At 39.2% G+C, this 26457-nt stretch overlaps 2 protein-coding genes across 2 annotated transcripts in view; one reads left to right on the top strand and one right to left on the bottom strand.

Annotated features, from left to right (window-relative positions):
• Positions 1-26457, bottom strand: part of LOC145319931 (uncharacterized) — a 137591-nt gene that overhangs the window by 56348 nt on the left and 54786 nt on the right. The window lies entirely within an intron of this gene.
• On the top strand, positions 13441-21513 carry LOC145319930 (uncharacterized). The gene is made up of 3 exons (XM_080162331.1): positions 13441-13571; positions 13618-14907; positions 21500-21513. The coding sequence occupies exons 2-3, from the start codon at positions 13713-13715 to the stop codon at positions 21511-21513; spliced, it is 1209 nt and encodes a 402-aa protein (XP_080018457.1). The 5' UTR covers positions 13441-13571; positions 13618-13712.

The following is a 26457-nucleotide window of genomic DNA, read 5'->3' as shown; positions in this document are numbered from 1 at the left end:
TGGCCAGGTGGGCCCAGGTATCCTGATGGAAGGTCAGGACGTCGTCAAGGTATGACTGGAGGTTGGCTGTGCCTAGTGGGTTTAGGACCCCTGCAATAAACCTGGAATAGACAGACGGTGCCGTAGCCAGGCCAAAGGGCATCCTTTTCCATTGATACAAGCCCCTGGGGGTGGTGAAGGCGGTGCAGGGCCGGCTATCCTCAGACACACGGATGGTGTAGTATGCGGCCACCGCGTCTAAAGCACTGTAGACACGGTGCCCGCCAGCTCGTTCCACCAACTGCTGGATCCTAGGCAGGGGGTAGCTGTCCAGCTCCAGACACTTGTTGAGGGCTCTGTAGTCGACGGCCCAGCGGGTGCTCCCGTCCTTCTTCTTGATGGGCACCAGGGGGCTGCTCCAGGCGGAGTCCGACGGCTCTATAACTCCTTCCTGTAGCCAGGTGTCCAGTTGTTTCTCCAGTTCAGCCTCTTGCCGCGGGTTCAGATCCCTAAATCTCTGGCGGATCGGCTGGGTCCCTGGCTTGAGGCGCAGCTGCAACTCAACCACATCTGTGCAGCCGGGGGTAGAATTGGAGAAGACGTCCCTGTACTCTGACAACGTAGTCCAGACCTCCTTCTTGAGCAAGGGGTCCTTGCGTAGGAACTCATTGTCTTCCATCTCCAGGGCCTCCCACAACTCCTGCATGTCTATAGGCTCAGCAGGTTCTTGGAACGAGTGGAGACGCGGGGGAGGCGTATCAGAGACCTCTAAAATGTCAGGTTTGACCAGCTCCCCTGCCACTGGGAGGCCAGCATCCAGCAAGAGGGGCACCTCCCCCTCATTGACCACCAGTACTCTAAACACAGTGGCAGAGCCAGGCCTGTGGGCATACAGGCCCTCTGGAATAACAAGGTCCTCCCCAAACCTCTGTTCTGGGGCAGCTAGTTGAATGGCATCCTTGGTGCGATGGCCTACTAGCTCAACAGGGACCGCCATAACCCCGCGGCCAGGCAGGACCACCCGCTTGGCTGTGCGGAGCTGGGGTGGTTGACCGTCAGTTGGAGTGACAGCGCTTAGCCTATACGTGGCTGGTGCGGGGTCAGCCTTGGCTCCGGGACCCACCGGCCGCGACTTGACGGGCTCGGCTTCTGGAGGGGCTGACGTGTCGGAGCCAGGCGTGGCTCCGGGGGCGTCCGGCCACGATTTGACGGGCTCGGCGCTGGGAGAGGCCAAAGTGCTGGGTCCAGCTTTGGCTCCGTGGGCGTCCGGCCGCGACTTGACGGGCACGGCGCCGGGAGAGGCTGGGGCCTGAGAGTTGAGTGTGGCTCCGGGTACATCAGACCGCGACTTGACGGGTCTGGACTCGGGCTTGGCTGGTGGACTGGCTGGAGGTCCCAGGTAGAGGGGGCCAGGTGGACACGGCTGGCCGTTGATAAAAATGTCGGCGGAGAAGATTGGTTCTGGAGGGCTGGCAATCTCAGGAAACGTTGTTGGCAGGCTCTCCCTTGGCACCTTGGGCACTGGGGGCAACCCCATGGCTAGCAGGTTAGCTCCCTTGTGTGCGTTGAGCTCAGCGTCCACCCAGTGTGTGCCTTTCTCAACCACACGCGGCTGCTCAGGCAGGGGGCCTGGCAGAGGCCCCTCATAGCTTAGCTCTCTCTCGGCTGTCTCCCGGTCAATGGGGACGCCACGGAGTGGGATAAACTCCCCACGCACCCACAAGCAAGGTGGTTGCATGTCGAAACAGAGCCTAGTTCCGAACTCCTTGAGAAAATACCCTCCTAGGTTCAGAGGGTGTGAGAGATTCCGGACCACAGTCACGTGGTATAGATGGAGTATAAGAGTGTGTGAAACTGCCATATATAACTCTTTTAATTTTCCGATTACCTGGAGGGGCTGGCCTTCCTCATTAGCAGTCAGGATCTGGGTGTTGTCCGGAATCAACATGCGTTGCACACCCATCGCGTGCATGAGATGCTCAGAAATTACAGCAGACCCTGGTACACGGTTGCCAGAATCAATCATGGCATCAACCTGTACATGCTGGGCAGGGTCAGGAGTAGGAAACCTCACCCTGACATGGCAGGGGAAGTGGAGGTCCTGCCCTTGAGACAAGGGGGCCTCTCGTTCGGCTGGGGTTGGCAGAAACTTTGGTGGTGGCCGCACTGCAGCTATGGTGGTATCGCTTACCATGGTGGCTTAGACTGTAGCTTCGAATCACTAGAGCTTATTAATTATCACTTGGTCAACAATTTTATATTTATTTTTTATCACTTGGTTGACATTTATACACAATGATGTGTTGTTATCACTAGGAGCTCTAGGTGTGATTCTGGAAGCACTGGCAGCAGGGAATGTCCGTCCTGCAAGGTTCAGAGGGGTGACGGCGGTAGGGAATGACCCGTCCTACAGCGCCGCTGGTTCGAATCCCGAAAAATGGCGGCAGGGAATGGCCCGTCCTGCAGCGCCTCGGGTTCGAATCCTGGGAGGCAGCGGCAGGGAATGTCCCGTCCTGCCGTGCCTGTGGCTCAAAATCTGCTATCCGTCGCAGTGGTAGGGCTTACTTGTGTGCTGAAGCTTCGCAGCCACACATTGCCTTCTTAGGGAGACCAGCACACAGCTGTCTGTCTCGTAGGTTTGGCCTGGGTGTCCTGGGGCTTGTCCCAGCTACACTTGCCAATTTAGACTCAGTTCTGTAGCCGTCTGAGCTAATTTATCCGATTGCCGTGGCTGCGCACCTAGCGCTACTCCTACACGACACGGAAAAAGCGTCTTAACTGGCGCTTTTAGCAGGCTAAATCTGCTTGCCGTAGGCCAGAGGCCCACATATTGCGTTCAAAATGATGGAAATTCGACCTAAAAAGGCCGTCTCACGGGTCAGTTGGCGGCTGATTGTCCCCTTACTTGCCAAAGGGTCCAATCAGAGGTAGAATAGGCTAGTTTCTGTAAGGCTCGATTGAAACACGCTGACACCAAGTTCTGGTAAGCCGAGCGTTCTCGGCCCACGGGGTAACGAGTTCGGATTCAACGAGCCCTAGCCTTTAAGTATTCTACCAAACAAACAAGCAGGATTCAATCATACAGAAATTATATATTTAAACTGAATAATATTTACAAGTTATGTTTACTATATATATACAACAAAATATAACAATGGTTAGGTTTGAAGGGGGTGTGGGGCGCTAGGGCTTAGCGCCCGACGGTAGACAGGCTGTGGGGGCAGCGGTGGTAAAAGGGGAGGCAGCGCCTCCCGATTATATAAGCGCGTGAGGGACTCGTGATAGTTGCATGTTCAAGTCCCCTCCCCACATTTAGGCAGGCTAGTTTGACCGCTGGGTGCGGGGTCAACAGCGGTCATGAGATGGATAGTGATATAATAGGATTAGTGCGGGGGGTTTGTTATCATAAGTCACAGCGAAGCAACTCTGTAAACGGCCTGTCCGTCTGGGTGTCGTATTACCACATATAAACTAGCAACTACGGCCGTATCAGGTAGAGGTTCTATATTCTAAGGGTCAGAGAGGAGATATCAAAAATCTGAACAATCCAAAGACTAATATCTGAAAAGAAAGTAGCCTAAAAACCAACACAGGAACTATGTAGAGCTTGCCCAAATTATAGACCCAATTCAGTTTCGTAGTTATTGAGATCTTGAGCGTTAGACAAAAAAAACTTAATTCAGAAATGAAAATTTTATTTTTAACAAACTAAAAGAAAAAATCACCTAATGATTTGATATCCTATAGTAGTAAAGTTTATTTTGTAAAGCTATAGATCTCAAACAATAATGGTTAGAATTGGTTGTAGTTTTCAGGAAAGTTTTTTTTAATGTTTTGGGATGGTCTTAGGCTATTTGCCTGACCATCCCCGCTCTCCCCTAGGTACCAGGAGCGCAGCAACTAGTGTTCAATAAAGTAATCCTAATTTGTGAACATAGATTTTGAATTTACTTGTGTATTGGCTGATTTAATGACAGATTGAATGTGTTTTTCAAGCCGAATTCTCCTTAAATATTTCCTTATCCTTAAAGGTTAGCATGACGACATTTGTCATGGTGGGGAATGCCGCAAGTAATTGACTATGCACATTTCTTCAATAATAAACAATACTTGGAATAAATCTGCTCCTCAAGATCTCCCTCAAGATGGGTGTGACAACTTGATTAGTTATAATCCAGAGAAGCCACTCTTCTCTTAACAAGATCATAGATGGGGCCCTTGGTAAGTATAACCAGTAGTGGTATAGTGTCAAATACAGCTTTGAAGTAAGAGTAGCCCAATCTCATTGCCCCAGGGGAGTCTTTGAGGCCAAATATAAACTGCAGAATGATAAAATTGTAGATGATTATTGCTGAAGTGCTACTGGCCATTTTAAAAATCATACTTTGTTCCTTAGACTCCTGTTTAGTGTTTGTTATGACAACAGTTATATTTTGATTCATGGTGACACCCTGAATTCTGTTAGCAATGTTTCTATCATATGGCTGCCTCCTGGCAAGAATGTTCTCCTTTTCTGGGTTTAAACCTGAATTTGTCAATATTGTCTCCTTGTTTCTATTATTAGGTGCACCTGAATCCACTGTGGCATGTTTGTGTTGATATGTTTCAAGATTTTCTGAAGTTGCTTCTGTCTTTTCAGCAACTTCTATTGGTGTTAGTGAGGAATTTAAATGTGATTTACTATGTTCTGACAAGTGTGTAACTCTTGCTGAATTTAAAACTTGTTTGCTTGTAGTCGGCTGGATTACTGTATTTGTATTAGTGTCATCTTTATTTTCTCTTACATTGTCTGGTGTGTTATTTGTGTTAAGGTTGTCAATCATGATTGTAAATTCAAGAGGGTTAACAGCATTTGTTCTTTTTCTTAACATTTGTTTCAACTTCTTGTGGACAATTTTCTTGTTAGATTTTACAGTAATTGCCAATGAAAATATGACAAACATTATCTGAAGAATCTTTATCAGAAGACCAGATCCTGTGCTGTTTAAAGATTCTGGAAACCAAATTGTTTCATTGCTTGGCATTAGTCTGGCTTCTCTTTCTGTAAATAACCTAGCTGCCTGTGGGAAGCAATTTCTTCCTGCTATGGCCAACTCATATGTCATGGATGACATTGTGAAAGCTACCAGGATTAACTTCATCAATTTACCTATAAAGTCATGGTCAAAGGACAGAAACATCATGGGAATCAGATAACTCAGCAGCTTGAAAATTACAATGCCATTTCCTGAAAAAGGACAAGAGTAATAAATAGCAGTTAACTAGAGGAGGGGGGCAGCAATAAGGTAAAACCAACAAGCGAAATAAAATTTGGGGGGCAGATATAGAGGTTGTCAATTCTACTATATGTTGACCCCCAATGACAGCTAAAATTACATTTAGGTTTCATAATTTTATTTTCAAATTAATTTTATTATTGGTAAAAGCTGGGAGGGAGGGAAAATTTTACTGTACATTTATCAAAAGTGTTTTTTTATTGCACAATTTATCTAATCATTGGCTAAGAAACTTTTATAATATCTTGATTATATTGTATAAATGTTTAATGTCCAAATTTTCCACCAATAAAAAACACAATGAAAATACAACATATATGTGAAAAACCTGAAACCAGTATAGCTTGAATCTGAATCTTAGGGGATAGTATTGTACACATTAGACCAGGCTCATTCTGAAAATTACTTCATTAAGATTTTAAAAGGGGGTAATTTTTTTAGCATATTTTCAGTAAAGTTGGGTGTAACCCTTTAGTCAAATGCTCTTATTAATTTAACTGTTCTTACTTGCTATTGCTGTCATACTAGTTGCTTTTCAAATTGAAAAAAATACATTTTGAAATATAATTAACATAGAAATGCCACTGGATGTGCATTGATTAGTTAAATTGACCAATCAACCTTTTTGCCCATTCATGAAGAATTAAACAAACCTCAGAACAGATGGATATTAAATGAATCACTACCTGAATCCATTCCAAAATCTGTTCTTCAGGGAAGAAGCCCAGAAAATTGTAGATAGTAAGTGTTAGTCCCATCAATTGAAAAGTATAAGTCAGGTCCTTGGCTAAACTGAATATTAAAATCATTATGATTTATTAAGTTTCCAAGTTTTTTAACCAAAAACAAAAAATTCCCCCACCAATTTTTTTTTTAATTATTTAAAATAGTGGTGGAGTGGGGGATCTCCAGGTAATAAAAGATTTAATTATACCTCTTGGGGCAAAGCCCCTAGAGGCTAGGGGCGGAGCCTCTAGTAATCATTTAAAATAATAACAATAAATGTAATAAGTATAGATGTATAACCCAGACAACTTCCTGACTACTGTCTTGGGGACCCTTTTCGTCTGCTGGCAAATTGCTTTCTGCTCTATTGTAGCAACTTGGCTGTGTTTATATTTCCGATTCTATTGTCTGATATTGGAAGGCCCAATTGAAAGTCGGCACAGGGTCCACAGAGTGGGGACATTCAGTTATTTAACCCCTTCCCTCTCTATTGTTTTAAAACACAGTAATAGTGTCTGACTAATTATGACGTAACAAAAAAAATTAGCCAATGAGAGGCCACTATAAATTTTACCATTGGTCAATAACGGCCTCTCATTGGCAAATTTTTTTTGTTACGTCATAATCAGTCAGACACTATTACTGTGTTCATTGTTTTACTCTATTTTAACTGAAAATCAATTTTGCTACAAGTAAATTCTATGGAATAAATGATCAAAAAAATGCAAAACAAATAAAAAAACACCTGTGAATAACTGTTTTGCCAACAGTCGGACCACTATCCAGAAATTCTCTAAGAAACCTCAAACTTATTGAATAACTTCCAAACATGAATGACCTATAAAATAGATAGGATAAATGATTTAATATTTAGGTCTATTTATCTAAAACAAGAATGACAACACCCATAAAAATCAAGCGCAACAAATAAGACAATGGGATAAATGATTTTTATTAAAGAGTGTTAGAACTTAAATGATGTAGAATATTAATTTAGAATTATAAACTAATTTTTGTGTAAATCTAAGCAAAATTGTTTTAATACAGGTTACTTAAGTTGATAAGGACAACTACATATCACTTGTAGGACTTTTCAAAAGCAAAGCTTTTCTATAATAATGTTCGGTCCGGAACGGTTAGCTTTTAAAATTAATTTAGACTTGTTAGAATTGCTCTATCGATTACAAACTTTTCATGATAGTTACGAATTAGGAAGCCTAGCAACTCTATAATTGGTATAGGAACGTCTGTACGTGCATTTCAATTTTTTTATGTGATATAATTATCCTATTTATCTGATTTTTTTAATATTGATTCTATTACATCAATGTACAATTTCAATGCAAAGCATCTCTATAATCAAGTCCTAAAAATATAAGTATGTCCTTAAACAATATCCTGTATTTATGCAGTTTTGATGCAACAAATTTACTCACAATTTTGTTTGGACTTATACATTTATATTCTGCTAGGTTCTGACACTCTTTAAGTGTTAATGTTTGTTTGTCCCACCGTTTCAGAGCTTTGCTTTTATGAATATGCCATCCTTGTTTTTATAACATTCTGACTTTTCGTCATTGGAGTTAACATTCAAACAATAGAATAGAATAAAATATAATTATTTAATTAATAATGATAATTATTAGGTTCGTCATATCAAAAATTGGTGTCAAAGAGCAAAAAACAGACGAACTGGTAATGATTATAGAGTTGCTGGGCTAGGTAAATTGTTCCTTATTGCAACAAGAATCAACATGCAAAATTTAAAACCAAAGGGACGAGTCTAGATAGTCAAATAGAACTTTATGTAACGGAGGCACTGACTGACGGACTCTAAATGTAGAAAGGTTGAATAATTACCTAAAAATGATAAATAACCAGAATGGAGGCTGGGTGAGGTATACCAAGAAACTGGAAACCAAATGGCCCAGAATTAGAAGCCATTTCCACAAATCTTTTACCATCTAAAATTAAGGAAGCTAGTTGAATGTTCTGTAGGCACTGATGTACATAAATGTATATATTATTACTTGGATCTTACACAAGATTTTCATAAGTGAAACAAGCATCGGGCTAAAATAACTATTCTTTCCTTCCACCCCCTTAATATGATCCACTCTCCTTCTACTGATTGAACGAACTGATCAATATATGAGTTACACATTAGTAAGCTAAATTGACGACAATGTTTTTCTTTGCCATAATATCCACGTATAATCTTCATCCATTTGTACATAATTAATAGAAAACAGTTTACTTAAAGGAACAAAATTGTCAAAAAAGAATGATGCCCTACTGCTGCTATGACAGATGCGCAACATTAATACTTACAATGTTGGAATGTTTTGAAAATTTCAGACAAAGGTTGTACACTCAAGAGGTAGTTGTCTATTGGGCGTTGAATTAATGTTCATTGGTATCAAATAGCAGCCAAAAAATCCAAAGGAATAAGTCATTGGCCGATAGATTGATGTACATCTCCAATGATGATACACAAAATTCCCAAAGTTCCCAAGGTTGTTAAGCCAACGAAAAAGAAAACGTTATTATAAAACTTTGGGGACTTGTGTAATAAATAGTCAAATGTCCCCTCCCTCCCTGCAACAAATCATATTTTTCCCAAGGATTATATCTTTAATCTACAGAATAATTTTTGGACAAACAAACCAATTTAGTTATTGAGTAGATTCTTAATTGCCTAGCAGATTCATCACTTAAAGATTTGGACATATATGTAAATCATATTTTTCATGAAATGCCATAAAAATAATTAATAAAATAGATTATTTGAAAAGCGCCTTTAGATTTATAGATAACTTTTTATAGCACTCCTTTACAGTGAAGCTTCTGCTAGATCTCGTGAAGGTGTATAACTTCTTTGGAAAAACAACCTTCGCCTTCCCGAAAGATATTTCCTCTAGAAAAATTGCTACATACTAGAGAAATTCCTTTTTCTTTTTAGAACTACTTAATGGTACACCTAAAGCCCTCCAGGGGCGTAGCTGCTAGTATAAATACAAAGATTTTATTTGAATTGCAGAGGAAAAGAAAATGGTCATAATTTTAAACACTATTTATATTTGTCGTACTTACTTTATAATTGCTCTTCTTTGACTGAAAAAATTCAATCATAGAATTTATATAGATTTATTAAACAAGGATAAAAAATGTCTTTTTCTATACAGGAATATTAAAATTTTTTAGCTGTTTATCTTAAATAGCAGCAGAGTACATTAGAGCTCCCAACAACAGTGTCTAGAACTTTTAAAAAGGAATATAATAGCTTGACAGTCAAAATATAGGTTTTAGTACTAGTGTAGTGTCCAGGCAGAATTTAGGCTAGTTGATATACTTTGTAAATTGGTTATATTCTGCATAGACGTTCAAGGGTGGGGATTAAGAGGTATTTACTCCCCTGTAACTGTGAAACCCCTTATTTGACTGCCCTGTAAATTTTAATAAACATAATAGATTATCCCATCCAAAAATAAAGAAGCTTTGACGCCTGGATGGTTATTTCAGACGGATTTACAGACGAACATTTGTAATATTGGAGTAGCTGCGAAACTTATAAAAAAAACGATACTTACAAATAGGAATATTTCTGAATGAAATGCTATTCTATACACCTTCCTTTCACTTAGTTTCAACTTTTGTTAGAACAACAATCCTATTATATAAAGTAATAAGCTTTTTTTTCTCTGTAACGAAGGATTTCACTAACCACTGAACCGATTTAGTTCTCCTTTTCAAGGAATCTTCAAATATGTCCCAGGATGGTTTTAGGCTATTTTGTTTCCGGATTTATGTCTTGGGATTGTTTTAGACCATTTTTTGCCATTACCTAGCTCTTGAAATACAGAGCCCCTAGATGCTAGGGGCGCAGCCACTAGTTTATTGTACAATACTCTTGTAAATTGTAAATAACAGTACCTATCGTTTAAAATTTTTTAGGAAATCTAATTATTAGTCCCGGGTATGGTAGAAGTTAGTTTTTTAGGTGGGGGGGAGGGGGGGGGGGGGGGGAGGATAGGATATGTTAGGCCACCCAAGAGAAATAGTCCCCGGAAAAAACTACCACCTCTCATTACATCATTTTAGCTCTTTATAAAACTAAATGTGAGCGTGCAATAAGATGGTGTTTTCGCCCAATTCGCCCCTAGTCAAATTGTTAAAATTCCCTTCCAATACAAAGTGCCTTATACGTCTCCGGTCCGATGTAAACTATTGTATACAGTAGTAAGGTTGTTTTCTGAAGCTTAAGATTTTAATAGCCAAACAACCGATTGAGTTGTACCTTTGAGGGAAGCTTTACATAGATCCCGGGAAGGTTTTTAGCTATTTAATTTTTACATTTAAGTCTTGGGATTGTTTTTGGCTATTTTTTTAATACAGAGTCCCTAGATGCTTAGGGCAGCAGCTGGTGTATTTAAAAGCGTTGAATGTTATATATCATTCAAAATATTCAAATTTCTTAAAATTATTTTACAAAAAATTATTTCTCGTCATTCTTGTCTATTAAATTTAATATAGTTTTTGACCTTTATTTCTGTTTTTATTAAATCAAATATTCCGTATGGATCATTTAAATTTACGTTTTTAAATATAAAAAGCTAAACTTTTTTTATATTCACGTAACGATAGCTCTTTAGTATTTAACTAGTTGTGTCAAAACTTCTCAACAAATGTCTAATTCTGTTGGGATGTTGCGATGGCTACCGTTCACAAATTTAGTGGGTAGCGCTTACTTTATCTTTCATTAGCGGCTTCGCCCCTAGCCTCTAGGGGCTTTGCCCCAAGAGGTTTGACCAAACCAATTTTCGTATTTTAGATTTAAAATAAAAAAGAAAAAGAAAAAAAATTTTTTTTTTTTTGGGGGGGGGGAATCATTTTTTTGGGGGGGGGGGAAGGTTAGTCGACCCCACTATATTATTTTTAGTTTTTTTTTTTTTTTTTGGGGTGGGGGTATTTTTCATTTTTTTTTTGGGGGGGGGGGGTTGGGGGGGTCCCACCCCCCAAGAAAATAGTTATAAACCTTCCCAGGAACTATGAGAAGCTACCCTGTAAAGGAGAACCCGATCGGTTCAGCGGTTAGCGAGATCCTTCGGTACAGACACACAGATACACAGACACACAGACATCCTGTTACTTTAGTATTTAAAATATATAGATTTTCAAACTTTACAACAGTTAGGTACGATTTAGAAATAGTAGCAACTCTATAATCATTACTAAAAAGTCCGTACGTCCATTTATGATTTGATGATATCTTTTACAACAGTTTTTGTATGATGTACTTATCCTATTGATTTGATTTTTAGATTAATGATTTCTAGCAAGGTCCAATATTATAACGAATTCCTAAAAATGAAAATATGTCCCTATACAGTATTCTGAATTTTCGCAATTCTGCAACAAATTTATGTACAATTTTGCAAAGACTTAGAAATTAATGTTCTGCTTATCAAATTCTGACACTCTACAAAATTTATTGTTTGTTTATCCATCCTTCTGATTTTAGAGCTTCTCTTTAATGGATGTTGTCATATCCTTGTTTTAATATAAATATGGATGACAAAATTCTCTTAATTACAAGGTCAAAAACATCCATAAAAGCGAAGCTCAGAAGATGTAGGACAAACGCACATTAACACAAGTTTAATATGAGAACTAAATAAGCAGACTTGATTATAGAGATGCTACCTTGTTGTAAATTGAATTAGTATTCCAAAAGTAAACAGAAGAATAGGATAATTATATCACACAAACTGGTGTTAAAAATGTCAGAAAGCAACATGTTTTAAATATACGTACGGATTTTCTGGTAATGGTTATAGAGTTGCTACACTTTCTAAATCTTACCTAATGTGTCTTAACCTCTTTTCGAGGAAGCTTTGTGTTTATCAAGTTCGAAATTAATTCCTTATCATTATCCTAAATTAAGCGCAAATGTCGTCTTTTTTGACTTTCCTTCATAAAGTGACGCGGTATGGATTGTTTATATATTTTGATGCGCACGTTCGTTACTTTTGAATGAGATATGAGTGTGTGAAGATTTCAGAGAACAAAATTGGGCCTATCATTGGTCTCATAGTGCGTGAACGACCCTAGTATACCAGGGATTTGAAACCATAAGAACTTCAGGTAGAATTTGTTAATTTTATTAAGAAGAATGGTGTATAGGACGATTATATGTAGTTTTAAAAAGGCTTTAGCCAGCTAAACATGAAACTTAATAATGATTAATATATGTTTTAGTATTTTTTTATGTGCCTTTATTTTTGCATTTAACAATGATTTATTAAACCAAATAATTTTCCTTTAAAGCCAAAGTTTCCAAAGATTCTTAACCGTAGAGAAAAATGATTTTTAAAAAGCAATTAAGATTACGTGGTTATAAATAACTGGAATTATGAACTAATTGATTTTGTAATTTCAGGACTTTGAAATAATTTCATCAATAAATCTATAATCAAACCTGCTGTTGAAACTTGATGGTTCCTGGTATTGGGGGTTTGTATGTTCGCCAACAGATCTCGAGAACTTCCCGCTAATTCGGAAGTCATACTCAACCAAAGTGTCATGGTTGAGACAATTTCAAAGTATCTGATGAATAGGCGTTAGCATTCATCAAGAGATCAATAGCATCCAGTGATTTTTGATGCAATAAACTGTGACAATTTTTTCTGTGAAATAAGTACCTAGTGAATCAATATGCCACTAACCAAAAAGCAGAAAATTGAGCGAGCCATCGCTATTGGCAGTGAAAGGCTAGAGGTGTTTGACGAACAGTTAAAAGTGTTTTATGACAATCTAAAAGCCTGCCAAAGTTTTAGTTCATGTGAAAATGTGAATGTAAAATCAATTCGTGACATTTTTAGTGAGGTCAAGGACCAATCTGACCTAATAAAAAGTCTAAAACCTGCCGTGGAGACTAGTGAGCTGCGCGAGTTCAAGCGTGATTTGGATGAAGCTAGTGAGCAGAAAACTGTTGCAGATAAAGTCTATGCGTCGTTGGAGCAGTGTACAAAAATTCTGTACTGGCTTGACAATGATTCAGACGACGCGAGGTCAAGCACTGTCGCCAGGAACCTCGACGTCATTGAGAAGGTGAAGATGGACATGGGAGTGCTTAAAATTTCCGTGGAGTTGCGCCAAGAAGTACGTGATATGTACCGAAGGCTTAGAGAGATGGAACGTCGTTCATCTAACTTGGATGAGAGTGGGACACCTGCCATGCTCTCCAGAAGTATGTCTGCCGTGGATATTCGGAGTTCCAACCCGCAGTATGGGCGCTGGGACAACAGTTTGCTGCCGTCCTTCGACGGTACTGACACGGATTACCCAAACTTTAAACAGGTCTTTAAGGATCTATGCTCTGGTTACGGATTTGCTGACCAGAGGTTAAGTCTGATGTTGTGTATGGAGAAGGTGATAACCAACCCGGAACTACGCAAGCAAGTGTCAGCGATTAGAGATCATAATGAACAATGGTCGTTTCTCGATCAGATGTTTTTATCAAACACTCGCCGGTTCATGAGGATTTTAACTAAGCTGAACAAGATGAAACCTGTAGATAAACCTGTGGACGTGGTTAGTGCAATTGCTACCTTCAAAAGCATGATGCAGGAAGTAGAAGCCATCGTTGGTTCTGCAGCTAAGGATTACAACCACCTAACTCTTATTCATATTTTTAAAGACAAGTGCCCTGAAAATTTGAGAGAGAAAATTATGATGGAGCTAGGTAGCATGAACCAACCAAACATCCAGAAGATTGTAGAACTGCTGGAGAGGACCAGGGGAGCAATGTTGGCCGGTGATATGTCCTATGACACTAGCGCCGGCAAGAGAAATCGTGACAGAGCTGCCGCCGCGCAAGTATCTGGCCGCAGCGACAATAAGAATGGAAAGGCTGGAAAGGACAAGGCTTCCAAGTGGAACAGTGCATGTCCTGTGGAGAGCTGCAAGGAGAAACACCCGATTTTCCGTTGCCTCACGTTTAAGAAGATGGATGTGGTTGACCGAAAGAAAGTTGTCCAGCAGAAGAAGTTATGTGAACTCTGCCTGTGTGACGGCCATGCTGCTGACAAGTGTAATAAATCGGATAAGCTTGGTGTTTGTGGCACCAATAATTGCGACAGATATCATTCTAGGTTGCTCCATGAGGCTAGTGCTGGTGTGAATACAGTCTACAAGTCAAGTTCTGCACCCAGCCCCTGTACCTTCTTACTTCAGTTAGTTCCTGTTGTAGCACCTGGTGGCGGCACCTGCCACGCCACTGTCATGTTTGACTCTGGTGCAAATTTGCCACTTGTGTCTGAGAAGTTATCCAACAAGTTGAAGCTGAAATCTACCGGCAGATATACAACTATTTCTGTAGCTGACGGCAGTGAGTCTTCCTGCCGCAATGTTGTGTTTTATCTGAAGGATAGGGACGGTAATTTGAGGGAGTTTGAGGCAGCTGTCATGCCTACCCTCGGCGGGGCCAACGAGATGCGCTCGGTCCACCCCGAAACTGCCGCCGAGATATTTAAAATGCCGCCAGAAAGATTTACATATATTAGTGGAGGCTTAGATATCATCATTGGAAATACACATCCTGACGTGTTTCCATCAACCTACCAGAAAGTGGGCCAGTCTATGTTGTGGCGAACCATTTTTGGTAGTGGTTTTATCTGTACGAGTGCTGACGGTGGAGCTGGAGATCAAAAGTCGGCATATAAGGCTGTCAGTGTCAGTGGAGGCACCTTGCCAGACTTTCTGACGTCTGAATCGTTTGGCGTACAGCCGCAGGCACTTTGTCCAGGATGTACTGCCTGTCAAGAGTGCAAGGCTATGGCCGACGGCACTACCTGGGACCAGCGTGAGAGGCAGAGGATAACTGAGGCAGGTTTAACACTAGACTTGCAGTCCAACAAGTGGACAGGTCAATATGCTTATATTGAAGATCCTCACACTTTACCCTACAATGAGAGTTTAGCCCGCAAAATTGCTGAAAAGGATCGTGCCAAGATGGTCAAGGAATGTATGTGGAGGTATTCAACGACGCCATATCCAGAGGCGTGTTTAAAAAAGCCACGCCTGAAGAATTGCAGTATGAAGGGCCTAAGTCTTGTTCATCAATAGTGGTTGCTTTCAAGGAGGATTCAAGTTCCACACCCATGAGATTGTGTGCAAATAGTTCTCTGACGTTCAAAGGTACCAGTTTTAATAACATAATGCTGGGAGGTCCGCCGCCAATGCAGAAGATTTTTTATCATTTATTGCTTTTCCGCGGTTACAAGGTTGGTTTAACCGCGGATATTTCCAAGTTTTATAACTCCATCCTGGCCACAGAGTTCGACAGCCAGATGAAGAGAGTTTTATTTTCCCCGACGCCAGACGGTCCACTTGAAATTTACCTGACTAAAGTTGTGAATTTTGGCGAGTTGGCTGCGGGAAATTTGGCAGTTACAGCCCTGAAGTTGACGTCCCGCCTGTTCGGCGGAAAGAGTGAAGCAGAGGTCAAGGAGATGTATGGAGAGGGGCAGATAAACGGTAGTGAAATTGTTGCTAAACCTGAATTATGGAAGGAGCCACAAATACCTACCTACCCTGATGAGGATTTCAAGTTACCTCAGATTCCAGTTGCAGTCAAGCTTGAGAAGCACAGCTTCATAGATGACGTTATTTCGGGAGCAGGATCGGTGCCAGAAGCCAAGGAGATGATGAAAGAAGCCGACAGAATTATCGGCAAAGGTAGTTTTTCCTTCAAACAAGTCATTTATTCTGGAGATGATTGCCAGCCAACCAAGGTTCTTGGGCTGATATGGAAGCCAGCCACCGATGTGTTATCCATCGCCACAAGAGTCAACCAAGATGGTAAAGTCAAGGGAAAGAAGGTGAAAGAGGATGCTGATTTGTACAACCTCCAGGACGCCTTGGACGAGAATCTGACAAAGAAGATGGTCCACAGGTTCGCCAGGTAGTTTTTCCTTCAAACAAGTCATTTATTCTGGAGATGATTGCCAGCCAACCAAGGTTCTTGGGCTGATATGGAAGCCAGCCACCGATGTGTTATCCATCGCCACAAGAGTCAACCAAGATGGTAAAGTCAAGGGAAAGAAGGTGAAAGAGGATGCTGATTTGTACAACCTCCAGGACGCCTTGGACGAGAATCTGACAAAGAAGATGGTCCAAAGGTTCGCCGCCCAGACCTTCGACCCGATCGGGCTTTGCAGCCCTATTCTGTTGAGAATTAAACTTGTCCTGCGGAAAACATGTTTGCTGAATTTGGGCTGGCAAGATTTCATTCCAAAAAGTCTACGGGATGAACTTGTTAAGTCGCTGGAGGACAGAGCCGAGGTCGCTAAATTGGAGTTTGACCGTTGTGTGGTCCCGGAGGAACCAACTGGCCTTCCATCCTTGATGATGTTTTCGGATGGGTCATCAGAGGCTTATGCATGTATGGCATATTTGAGGTGGCCAACTAGACAAGGATTTGAAACGTTTCTGCTAGCCACCAAGTCAAGAGTTGCGCCGGTCAAGTGTGAATCAATTCCACGCCTTGAATTGATGGGTTGCCAGATGTCCACAAGGTTGTCAAAGTCCATCAGAGATGCCCTGCCCTTTGATGTTATCAGAGTGATGTACTTTACTGATTCATCGTGTGTTTTATCACAAATAGTTTCCAACAGTGCTATGTTGAACACATTTAATTCTCATCGCATTGGAGAAATTCAATCTGCAACCAACAAGGATGACTGGAGGTGGGTCCCGGGGACACACAATGTTGCAGATTTGGGCACCAGAAGCACCTGCAAGGTATCAGATTTGGGACCAGGTTCCAGGTACAGATTGGGCCCAGAATGGTTGCGCCAGGATGAAAGTGCGTGGCCGGTGAAAACTGCCGAACAAGTCAAGCAGGATTTACCACCAGAGGAGTTGAATACCAAAATGGTTAAGTTATGTTCAATGAAAGTTGCCGGAGAAGCCGCTGAAGATGTCTTTAGGTTTAAGCACAGGAGATCATTTGGACAGGCCAAACGTATTATGGCAGCTGTCCTGCAAGTAGCGAACACCTGGTTGAAGAAGCTAAAGAGCAGACAAGAAGGTAAGACTACAGCCGCTGGTAGTCATGTAGCAGCCGCAGATTCTGTGTACAAGCCGTCTTTGTACAATTTTATGGCGGCGGCGGAACTTTTCATTGTGTCATGTAGCCAACAGGATGAGTGGATAAATGACGCTAAAGGCAATTATGCGTCATTGAATCCATTAGTGCATGAAGTATCATTGACCTGGCCTGTCGTTGGTCCCGGAGGAAATTATGTGACCAGGGAGATGAGAATTCTTAAAATGGTTGGTCGTGGAGAGCCCGTCATTGACGCCATTACTGGTGGCCGTAAAATGATATTTGAAGACATGCCAGGTTTAATAATTTTGGAGCCTGGTAATTGGTTAGCTGCTGTTTTTATGAGAGAAGCGCATGTTGAGCTTCACTCTGGTGTCCGTGGAACTTTAGCTGAGAGCCGCCGTTGGTGCTGGATTGTGAAGGCAAGGAGGTTGTCCATCATGGAAGTGAAGAAGTGTTGGCCCTGCAGTGTTGAGAGGGCCAAGGAATGTCGTACTACCATGAAGGATGTGTTACCTGACAAGTTGGTTCCGAGCAGGCCTTTTGAAGCTGTGCAAGTCGACCTGATGGGTCCGCTGGTTACGAGGAGAGCTGCCGCCAAAACGAGGAGTCAGACAGCAACGAAGAAGGTGTGGGTGTTCGTGGTGGTCTGCAGGTTCTCAGGGGCGTTATGGTTAGATGCCTTGGAAAAGTATGATACCAGCAGTATCCTGTTGTCCCTGCGCAAGTTGGAGGCTGTTCATTGTCTGCCGAAGGTCATAGTAAGCGACATGGGCACACAATTATCCGGTGCTCGCAAGGTTTTAGAGCAGAAGTTGGGCAGCCAGGTAGAGTTTTCTTGGTCTCAGATCCCAGCCCGAGCCCACCATTTTATTGGGCATGCTGAGAAAATGGTGGGATTAACCAAGAGATTGCTGTCCAAGAAGTTGGTGAATAGTTCTGTTAATTTCAACGAGCTCCTGGTGCTGTTGGCAGAGGTTAGCAAGTTGATGAATAGCAGACCATTGACGATAGAAGCTGCGAACGACATGGAGAATTGGCGGCTGATTACCCCTGGCCAGCTGCTGGGAAATGTTGACCGCCAGCCGTTGTGCAATGTGGCGATGAAACCGGAGGACCAAATTTCCTCCAGGTTGAAGTTGTTAGAAGATTTGTCTGCCCAGTTTTGGACTGCCTACCGCCAGGAGATCCTACCGAAGATATTACGGATGTCCAAGTGGAAGGATGAGATGGCGGAGCCACTAGCCGACGGAGATATAGTTCTGGTTACGAGTACCAATCCGCTGATGAGATGTTTGCGGATGGGCCGAGTGACGAGGATTGAAGATGGGAGAAAGACTGCAAGAGTCTTGTTCAGGCTGTCAGATAAATCTCCCCTGGAAGAACATGCTGTATCAGTCAGGCAGTTGTTAAAAATTATGATCAATAATTGATTCTTATTTTATGGAAATTGAGATTTTTTTTAGTAAAAAAGCCACATTTTTCATATGCCTATTTTTATGCCTAAAATAAGAATCAAATGAAATGCGATTAATTTTTATTCTATTTCATATGCTCAAATTTAATTTTATTGAGTTTAAATTCTTTTCAAAAGTACAATTCATCATAAAACTTACCTGAAAAGTTTACAAAAAAAAGGAATAAATGTGTCGAGGTTGCGTGATTCGATATTTATTCTAAGAAAAAAAAAATCAAGTATTTTTTAGCAGATTTTTTTTAAAGTATATATGAATTTCAATCAAGTAAAACATTTTTATTCAGATCAAGGAATGATTGAAAATTCATATTTAAAGTCTCATATTTTTTACAAAGAAAAATTGGTATTTTTTTTCATAATTTCGATGAAAATTCTAACGAAAATATTATTATTTGCTATTCTTTAAGTATTAAAAAAGTTTTATTGTTGATTAAGATAGTACAGTTCTTATTCATTAAGTTTGAAAAACTTTCTGCCCAAGGATTTTGAAATATTTTTTCTTACTACTCTTTTTGATGCTTAACAAATTTAATTTTAAGTACCTATAAATCTTAATTTTCTTGTCTAAGATTTATTTTGTTTTATTTTACCATTATTGTTTACATTTCAACCTGATTTCGTAGGTACTTATTGATTTATTAATAATGATTTATTACCTATTGATTATGAAATGATTATTATTTAGTATAAGTTGTTATATTTACAACATCATGATTAATAGGATTATCCATTTTAGGATTTGTGTATGTGATCTTGTGAGTGTCATGTGCATGGAATGTTGTATGGTACAAACCAATCCCCATCCTTCTATCCTAAATGTGAGGTATTATGAGTCCTAGTGAGGAGTATAATATTGTGTATGCATTTCACGGGGTTTCATTTAGTTAGGAGCAAAAATTGTCACGGTTTTCGGGATGTGGCCATTCTCATGTGATTATGGTGAGTTGAGTTTAGTGAGAAATGTTGCTAGTGCTCAGCGCAAAAAAAACCTTGAATCTCGTTAAGGAAGTTAATTTGACTTTCAAACGGGGGGTGTGTCTTAACCTCTTTTCGAGGAAGCTTTGTGTTTATCAAGTTCGAAATTAATTCCTTATCATTATCCTAAATTAAGCGCAAATGTCGTCTTTTTTGACTTTCCTTCATAAAGTGACGCGGTATGGATTGTTTATATATTTTGATGCGCACGTTCGTTACTTTTGAATGAGATATGAGTGTGTGAAGATTTCGGAGAACAAAATTGGGCCTATCATTGGTCTCATAGTGCGTGAACGACCCTAGTATACCAGGGATTTGAAACCATAAGAACTTCAGGTAGAATTTGTTAATTTTATTAAGAAGAATGGTGTATAGGACGATTATATGTAGTTTTAAAAAGGCTTTAGCCAGCTAAACATGAAACTTAATAATGATTAATATATGTTTTAGTATTTTTTTATGTGCCTTTATTTTTGCATTTAACAATGATTTATTAAACCAAATAATTTTCCTTTAAAGCCAAAGTTTCCAAAGATTCTTAACCGTAGAGAAAAATGATTTTTAAAAAGCAATTAAGATTACGTGGTTATAAATAACTGGAATTATGAACTAATTGATTTTGTAATTTCAGGACTTTGAAATAATTTCATCAATAAATCTATAATCAAACCTGCTGTTGAAACTTGATGGTTCCTGGTATTGGGGGTTTGTATGTTCGCCAACAGATCTCGAGAACTTCCCGCTAATTCGGAAGTCATACTCAACCAAAGTGTCATGGTTGAGACAATTTCAAAGTATCTGATGAATAGGCGTTAGCATTCATCAAGAGATCAATAGCATCCAGTGATTTTTGATGCAATAAACTGTGACAATTTTTTCTGTGAAATAAGTACCTAGTGAATCAATATGCCACTAACCAAAAAGCAGAAAATTGAGCGAGCTATCGCTATTGGCAGTGAAAGGCTAGAGGTGTTTGACGAACAGTTAAAAGTGTTTTATGACAATCTAAAAGCCTGCCAAAGTTTTAGTTCATGTGAAAATGTGAATGTAAAATCAATTCGTGACATTTTTAGTGAGGTCAAGGACCAATCTGACCTAATAAAAAGTCTAAAACCTGCCGTGGAGACTAGTGAGCTGCGCGAGTTCAAGCGTGATTTGGATGAAGCTAGTGAGCAGAAAACTGTTGCAGATAAAGTCTATGCGTCGTTGGAGCAGTGTACAAAAATTCTGTACTGGCTTGACAATGATTCAGACGACGCGAGGTCAAGCACTGTCGCCAGGAACCTCGACGTCATTGAGAAGGTGAAGATGGACATGGGAGTGCTTAAAATTTCCGTGGAGTTGCGCCAAGAAGTACGTGATATGTACCGAAGGCTTAGAGAGATGGAACGTCGTTCATCTAACTTGGATGAGAGTGGGACACCTGCCATGCTCTCCAGAAGTATGTCTGCCGTGGATATTCGGAGTTCCAACCCGCAGTATGGGCGCTGGGACAACAGTTTGCTGCCGTCCTTCGACGGTACTGACACGGATTACCCAAACTTTAAACAGGTCTTTAAGGATCTATGCTCTGGTTACGGATTTGCTGACCAGAGGTTAAGTCTGATGTTGTGTATGGAGAAGGTGATAACCAACTTTTATATCTTAATAAAAAAAGTAAAGTAACTGGGCTCCAGTAATATTGGTACTTTTCCTCTAATCAATTCTGCACCTGCTGAAGAGTTTAAAACTGAATATGAAATTACTAAGAAATCATTTAGTCATAGCAATATATATTGACCGACCAGTCAAGCATTTTGTACAGGCACAAGAAAAACTTTTAAGAAAGTGTAGGATGGTTTATGAAATGATAAAATATAATAATAATTTAAAAGTTTTTTTTTCCAGTATAATTTGATGCTACATATATCCATTCTTTTACTTTTATTAGCAGACACAAATAAATATTTTATCTAGAAAACCAAGGATAACAACACCAACATATAGCAAGGAATATGTGGAATTTAAAACAAATATAGGACTTAAAAAAGAAAGAGCCGTCAGTTTTCTTTTTTAAAGCATAATCGATTGGTATTGAATAAGAAACTTGGTTAAAGTTTCCATAGAAAGGCCTTTACATACCGGCCCCATAAAAACTTTAAAGATTATGGGGTCTATTTCAAGACAAACAAATGCTTTCAGGAAAGACCGACTTTACTTACTTTCTATAATTACTAGCGGATTCGCCCCTAGCCTCTAGGGGCTTTGCCCCAAGAGGTGATACAATTTTTTTTGGCGAAATACGTAAAAGGACCAAGGAAATCTTCTGCAAAAAAAAAGGACCAAGGAAATCCCCTACTAAAAAAAAATTGGGGGGGGGGGGGATTTTCGTTTTTTTTTGGGGGGGGGGGGTTGGGGGTGTCCCATCCTCAAAGAAAATAGCCTAAAACCACCACAGGACCAGTAGGTATACTCCCTGAATAGTAGAATCCGATCGGTTCAGTGGTTACCGAGATCTTAAGGGACGGACGGACAGACAGACAGACATCATTCTACTTTGTATTATAGATGTACGTTTGCAGGTTCATCTGTCTATAACAGATATCTCTTTTTGTTAATTTAGACATGTTAGAATTGTTCTATGATAATGGCATGATAATTAGTTAGGTACAATTTAGCACACCTATAACCTATAATTATTACCATTAGAATTTAATATTCTTTTTAGTAGCGAAGCTACTCTATAATTTGAAATGTCCGTCTGTCCGTCCGTCTGTCCGTCCGTCTGTCCGTCCGTCCGTCTGTTCGTCTGTCCGTCTTAGTTTGGGGGAAACGTAAATTTCTCGGCTCCTATAAAAGATAAAAGGCTGAAATTTTTGGACAACATTCCTATTAATAAGGAGCACAATTAACTATAAAACATAAATGGCGGTTGGACCGCTTTTTAGCAGGTTTTAGGCTATTTTTGTATTTTTCACATTTTTCTCCATATCTTTGGTGTTTATGGTCCGATTTCCAAAATTTTTTCAGCTAAAGATATCAAAATTAAATTTCCTGTCGATTTAAGAAAACAACTATGACGGTCAGGCTGTATTTAAGCAGGTTTTCCGATTGGTCCGATTTCCAAAAATTTTTAAGTTATAGATATCAAAATTAAATTTCCTGTCGTTTAAAGAAAACAACTATGACGGTCAGACTGCCTTTTTTCAGGTTTTTGGCTATTTTTATATTTTTTTTACATTTTTTTTACATTTTTCCTCATATCTTTGGTGTCTATGGTCCGTTTTTTAAAATTTTTGTAGTTAACATTATCAAAATTAAATTTCCCGTTGTTTTGAGCATCCAGTATGTAATTTACTTTAACCATCAGTCAGTTTGTCATAATACTGAAATATAAATATTAAGAAATTAAAAACAAATGTTGAAAAGGTTTCGTGATTTTTTCCTAATATACATGCTTTTGACAACTAATATCTAAATTCTTATTTAATTGTTTGTGCTTCGCTACTTATGGATGTTGTCATCCTTTTTTTCTGTATGGTTTGTTTATCTTTTATTTTATGGGAGTTTTCATGCCTTTTCAATAATAAAAGGTTCATTATTTTGATATTGTGAAAAGCACTTGTCTAAAAACTTTAATTTTTAATGGAACCATTTAACCTTTACTTTTTACATTTTTTGAAATTTTAATAAGAGCACTTCTACTTCTACTTTAAATCACTCAAAAATACTATTGTATCTTTTTCTTTTTGAACTAGCGGTGCTACACAATAATTATAATGAACCAGTTAATCACAATTCAAGTCCCGAAAGTTGGTAAGCCAACGTATAAGAAAACGTTAATATGAAACTTTTTGGACTAGTGTAATAAACAGCCCTATGTACTCTTTCATTCTGTAAAAACTTAATTATCTGAAGAAAAAAGTTGAATCAGTGGTGCTACAATATAACTCTAGTTTTTTCAGTCCATCTGTCATTCAAGGAGAATATGATCACTCAGCTGACAATAGAGATAGACAGCTAATTCCCTTTTGCAAAAAAATTCCATAACTCGAGAGATTCTTCTTTAAGATTCTTTTTGTCCGTCGGCTTATCTGTCAATGCTCTAGTTAGGGAGGTAGAGATGGGGCAATAGAATATCAATATAGATTTAGAGTTCTAAGTCAATAGTTTTGAAAACAAGATTTATCTAAAGAAAATTAACTAGCGATGCTACTCTACTGTAGAACAATAATTTTGCCTGTCCGTCTGTCCTTCAAGAAAATTATACGACTGTTTTCCTTTATCATAGAAGACCATATGACTCAAAAATTTCTTCTCTAGGATTCACTTTTTCCGTCGGCCTGCCTGTTAATGCTCTAGTTAGGGAAATCGGGATGGAGCAATGGAAAATTAATTCAGTTATAAAAAAAAATTGAAAATTAAAAGGGCATTGTTATTCTTATTTAAAAGTTATACAGCTTTATATACTGACTAGCGGCTACGCCCCTAGAAGCCTCTAGGGGTACTTAAGGTAGGTGGGGGGAAATTCGACCTCTTCCCATTTTAAATTTGAGTTTCAAAAGAGTAAAAAAAATATTTTTTTAGGGGGAGGGGGTGAAGACACCCTCCCCAAAATAGTTTAAAACCTTCCCAGGACCTATAAGAAGCTTCACTGTAAAGGAAAACAATATTGGTTCAGCGGTTAGCGAGATCCTTCGGGACAGACAAAAAACGCTTACTACTTTATATAATAGGATTATTAATGACACAAAAAAATGTAAAAAAAACCTACTTTTATAATGAATCAGGGAGGGAGGGAACATTGGGCTATTTATTACACTAGTCCCCGAAGTTTTATAATAATATTTTCTTACTCGTAGGCTTAACAACTTTGGGGACATTTATTGAACTTTGATTGGTTAGTTACGTTGAGTGTCCAATCGTTTCAACCAGTAACTGTAATTTACAGAAGGGGTAATTCTGTGTATCATCATTTGGGATGTACAGCAATTTATGGACCATTGTCTTATCCCTTTAGATCCCTGGTAATAAATGCATTCAAGTTGAATGTTTTTGTTGTTGTTAATTGATAATTATTAACAATAAAATTAGTTTGGAAAACTTTGTGTTTTCTTTTATAGTTCTTTGACATGATACTAAACTATTAATAAACAAGGACAATTATTTAATTAAGTAGCGCCACAATATTAAAAAGTTATTGATACCAACGTATCATAGACAGTTTTCCGATTACATGAAAATGAAAAATTATGATATTGTTGGCCCCAAGCGTTTGAAGCCTGGGCTAACAAACTGGCATTTATTTTCATGATTTTTATTTAGTCTGTAATAAGATGCTATACATGATTTTTCAGAATGGCTTAGAACCGGTTCTAATTTAGCGGATATTAATCGGTTTTAAAGCCATATTGGAAATTTACTAGCAGAAATAGGAAACCTCTACCCCCCACCCTGATCCCTATGTTCCCAACCTCTCATATTCATAAATACGTTTTTCTAGTTTAGTTTCAGTATACATCAATAAACAAAGAAGAACTTTTTTGCACATTTCTTCGATAAAGTTACAAAATCTACAGACATACCAAATTTGTAGAATAGCTTTGCCAAAAATTATATGTTAAAAACATAACTATTTATTCAATATTTATTTCTCAAATATTTTAATCTAGTTGACAAATTTGACTTTTCTGTGTTGAGATTATTATCTTCGTTAGAACGAGTAGCTCCATTGTTGTCCAGTTTCTATAAAAAAAACATAAATAAATTACTTTTAAAATAGCGAAGTTTTTGGATAAATTCTGATATTTTTAAAAGGGAAGCTGTCTTATAATTAGAATCGTAAGTCTGTAACGGATGGCTCTTATCGTTAGTTTGAGCATTGTTTTATTTGGATTTCCAATTTATGCTTTCATATGTTGGATTTGATATTGCAATATCACATGGGTGAATAAGGGCAGAAAGAGGGAGAGAGGGAGTTGTCGACTTCGATCGTCCGCCCGCAAAAAAATATATCCTTTTAATTATTTGCAGAAGATTTGACAGGGGAGGATATTTTGCTACATCCTTTACGCTATTTGACACATCTCACTAACCAAAATCGAGGGAGTTTGAGAATTAGGGAGGTGTATAACAGGAAACAAATTTTTTTCTCACATCTACCATGAATTTAAGGGTGTTTTTGTTACCTTAACACCCCCTTTGTCTATATGAGGGGGTGTATCTGGGGGGATACAGGGGTGGAGGGGGTGGAGGACACCTAGGGGTGTATCAACCCATCTTAATTTTGCCTGTGGTGTTGTTGGATACAACCCCCTCCTGCACGCCTCTGTATCCTTGTATGTACCTGATTTTGGTTTTTAGGTAGACTCTCAACTATTGAACTACAAATCATTCTACTATTGATCCAGTGGTTTTTGACGGCCGAGGGGGTATTTTTACGGGTGATTTCTCTAATTAAAGAAGTTGAGGGTAACCTCCCCTTTAAAAAGTTTTAATACCTTCACTGTATAGGAGAACCATATTTGTCGCTACACACAGACGGATAGATAGAATTAACGAGAATCTTGGAAAGAAAGAAAACGAAGTAGCGGGTTTCGTCGTATTTTCACATTAGCTTTTCTCCTATTTCTAGCTTCTTCGGGGAGCTCTAACCCTACGTGGCCAATTTCCTAACCCTGTGGGGCAATCTTTAACATCTACCTAATCTAACATATTCTAATATAACCTATCAAAATCTACTGTGATTATACCAGGGAGTAAGGGAGGGGACAATGGATCGAATATTCAATTTTTAGGAGTCTCAGACTTTGGGGACTGGCTTAAAGGGAATGTGCAAGAATTTAGCAGTTTCTGACTGAGTTTGGGGACTTGCGCATGAAATGCCGCTACTTGTTATGTATGTTTTGAATATTGCAGACGGGGAGAAGGGATAA

Source organism: Acartia tonsa, chromosome 5 (assembly GCF_053477335.1).
Source record: "Acartia tonsa isolate MP-2025a chromosome 5, ASM5347733v1, whole genome shotgun sequence".
NCBI lineage: Eukaryota > Metazoa > Arthropoda > Copepoda > Calanoida > Acartiidae > Acartia > Acartia tonsa.
Note: the sequence above shows the minus strand (reverse complement) of the source record. Positions and strands in the feature narration are given on the sequence as shown.

What these genes read in the sequence shown, in the direction of transcription:
- LOC145319930 (XM_080162331.1), top strand. Translation starts at nt 13,713, where the DNA reads ATGATGGAGCTAGGTAGCATGAACCAACCAAACATCCAGAAGATTGTA.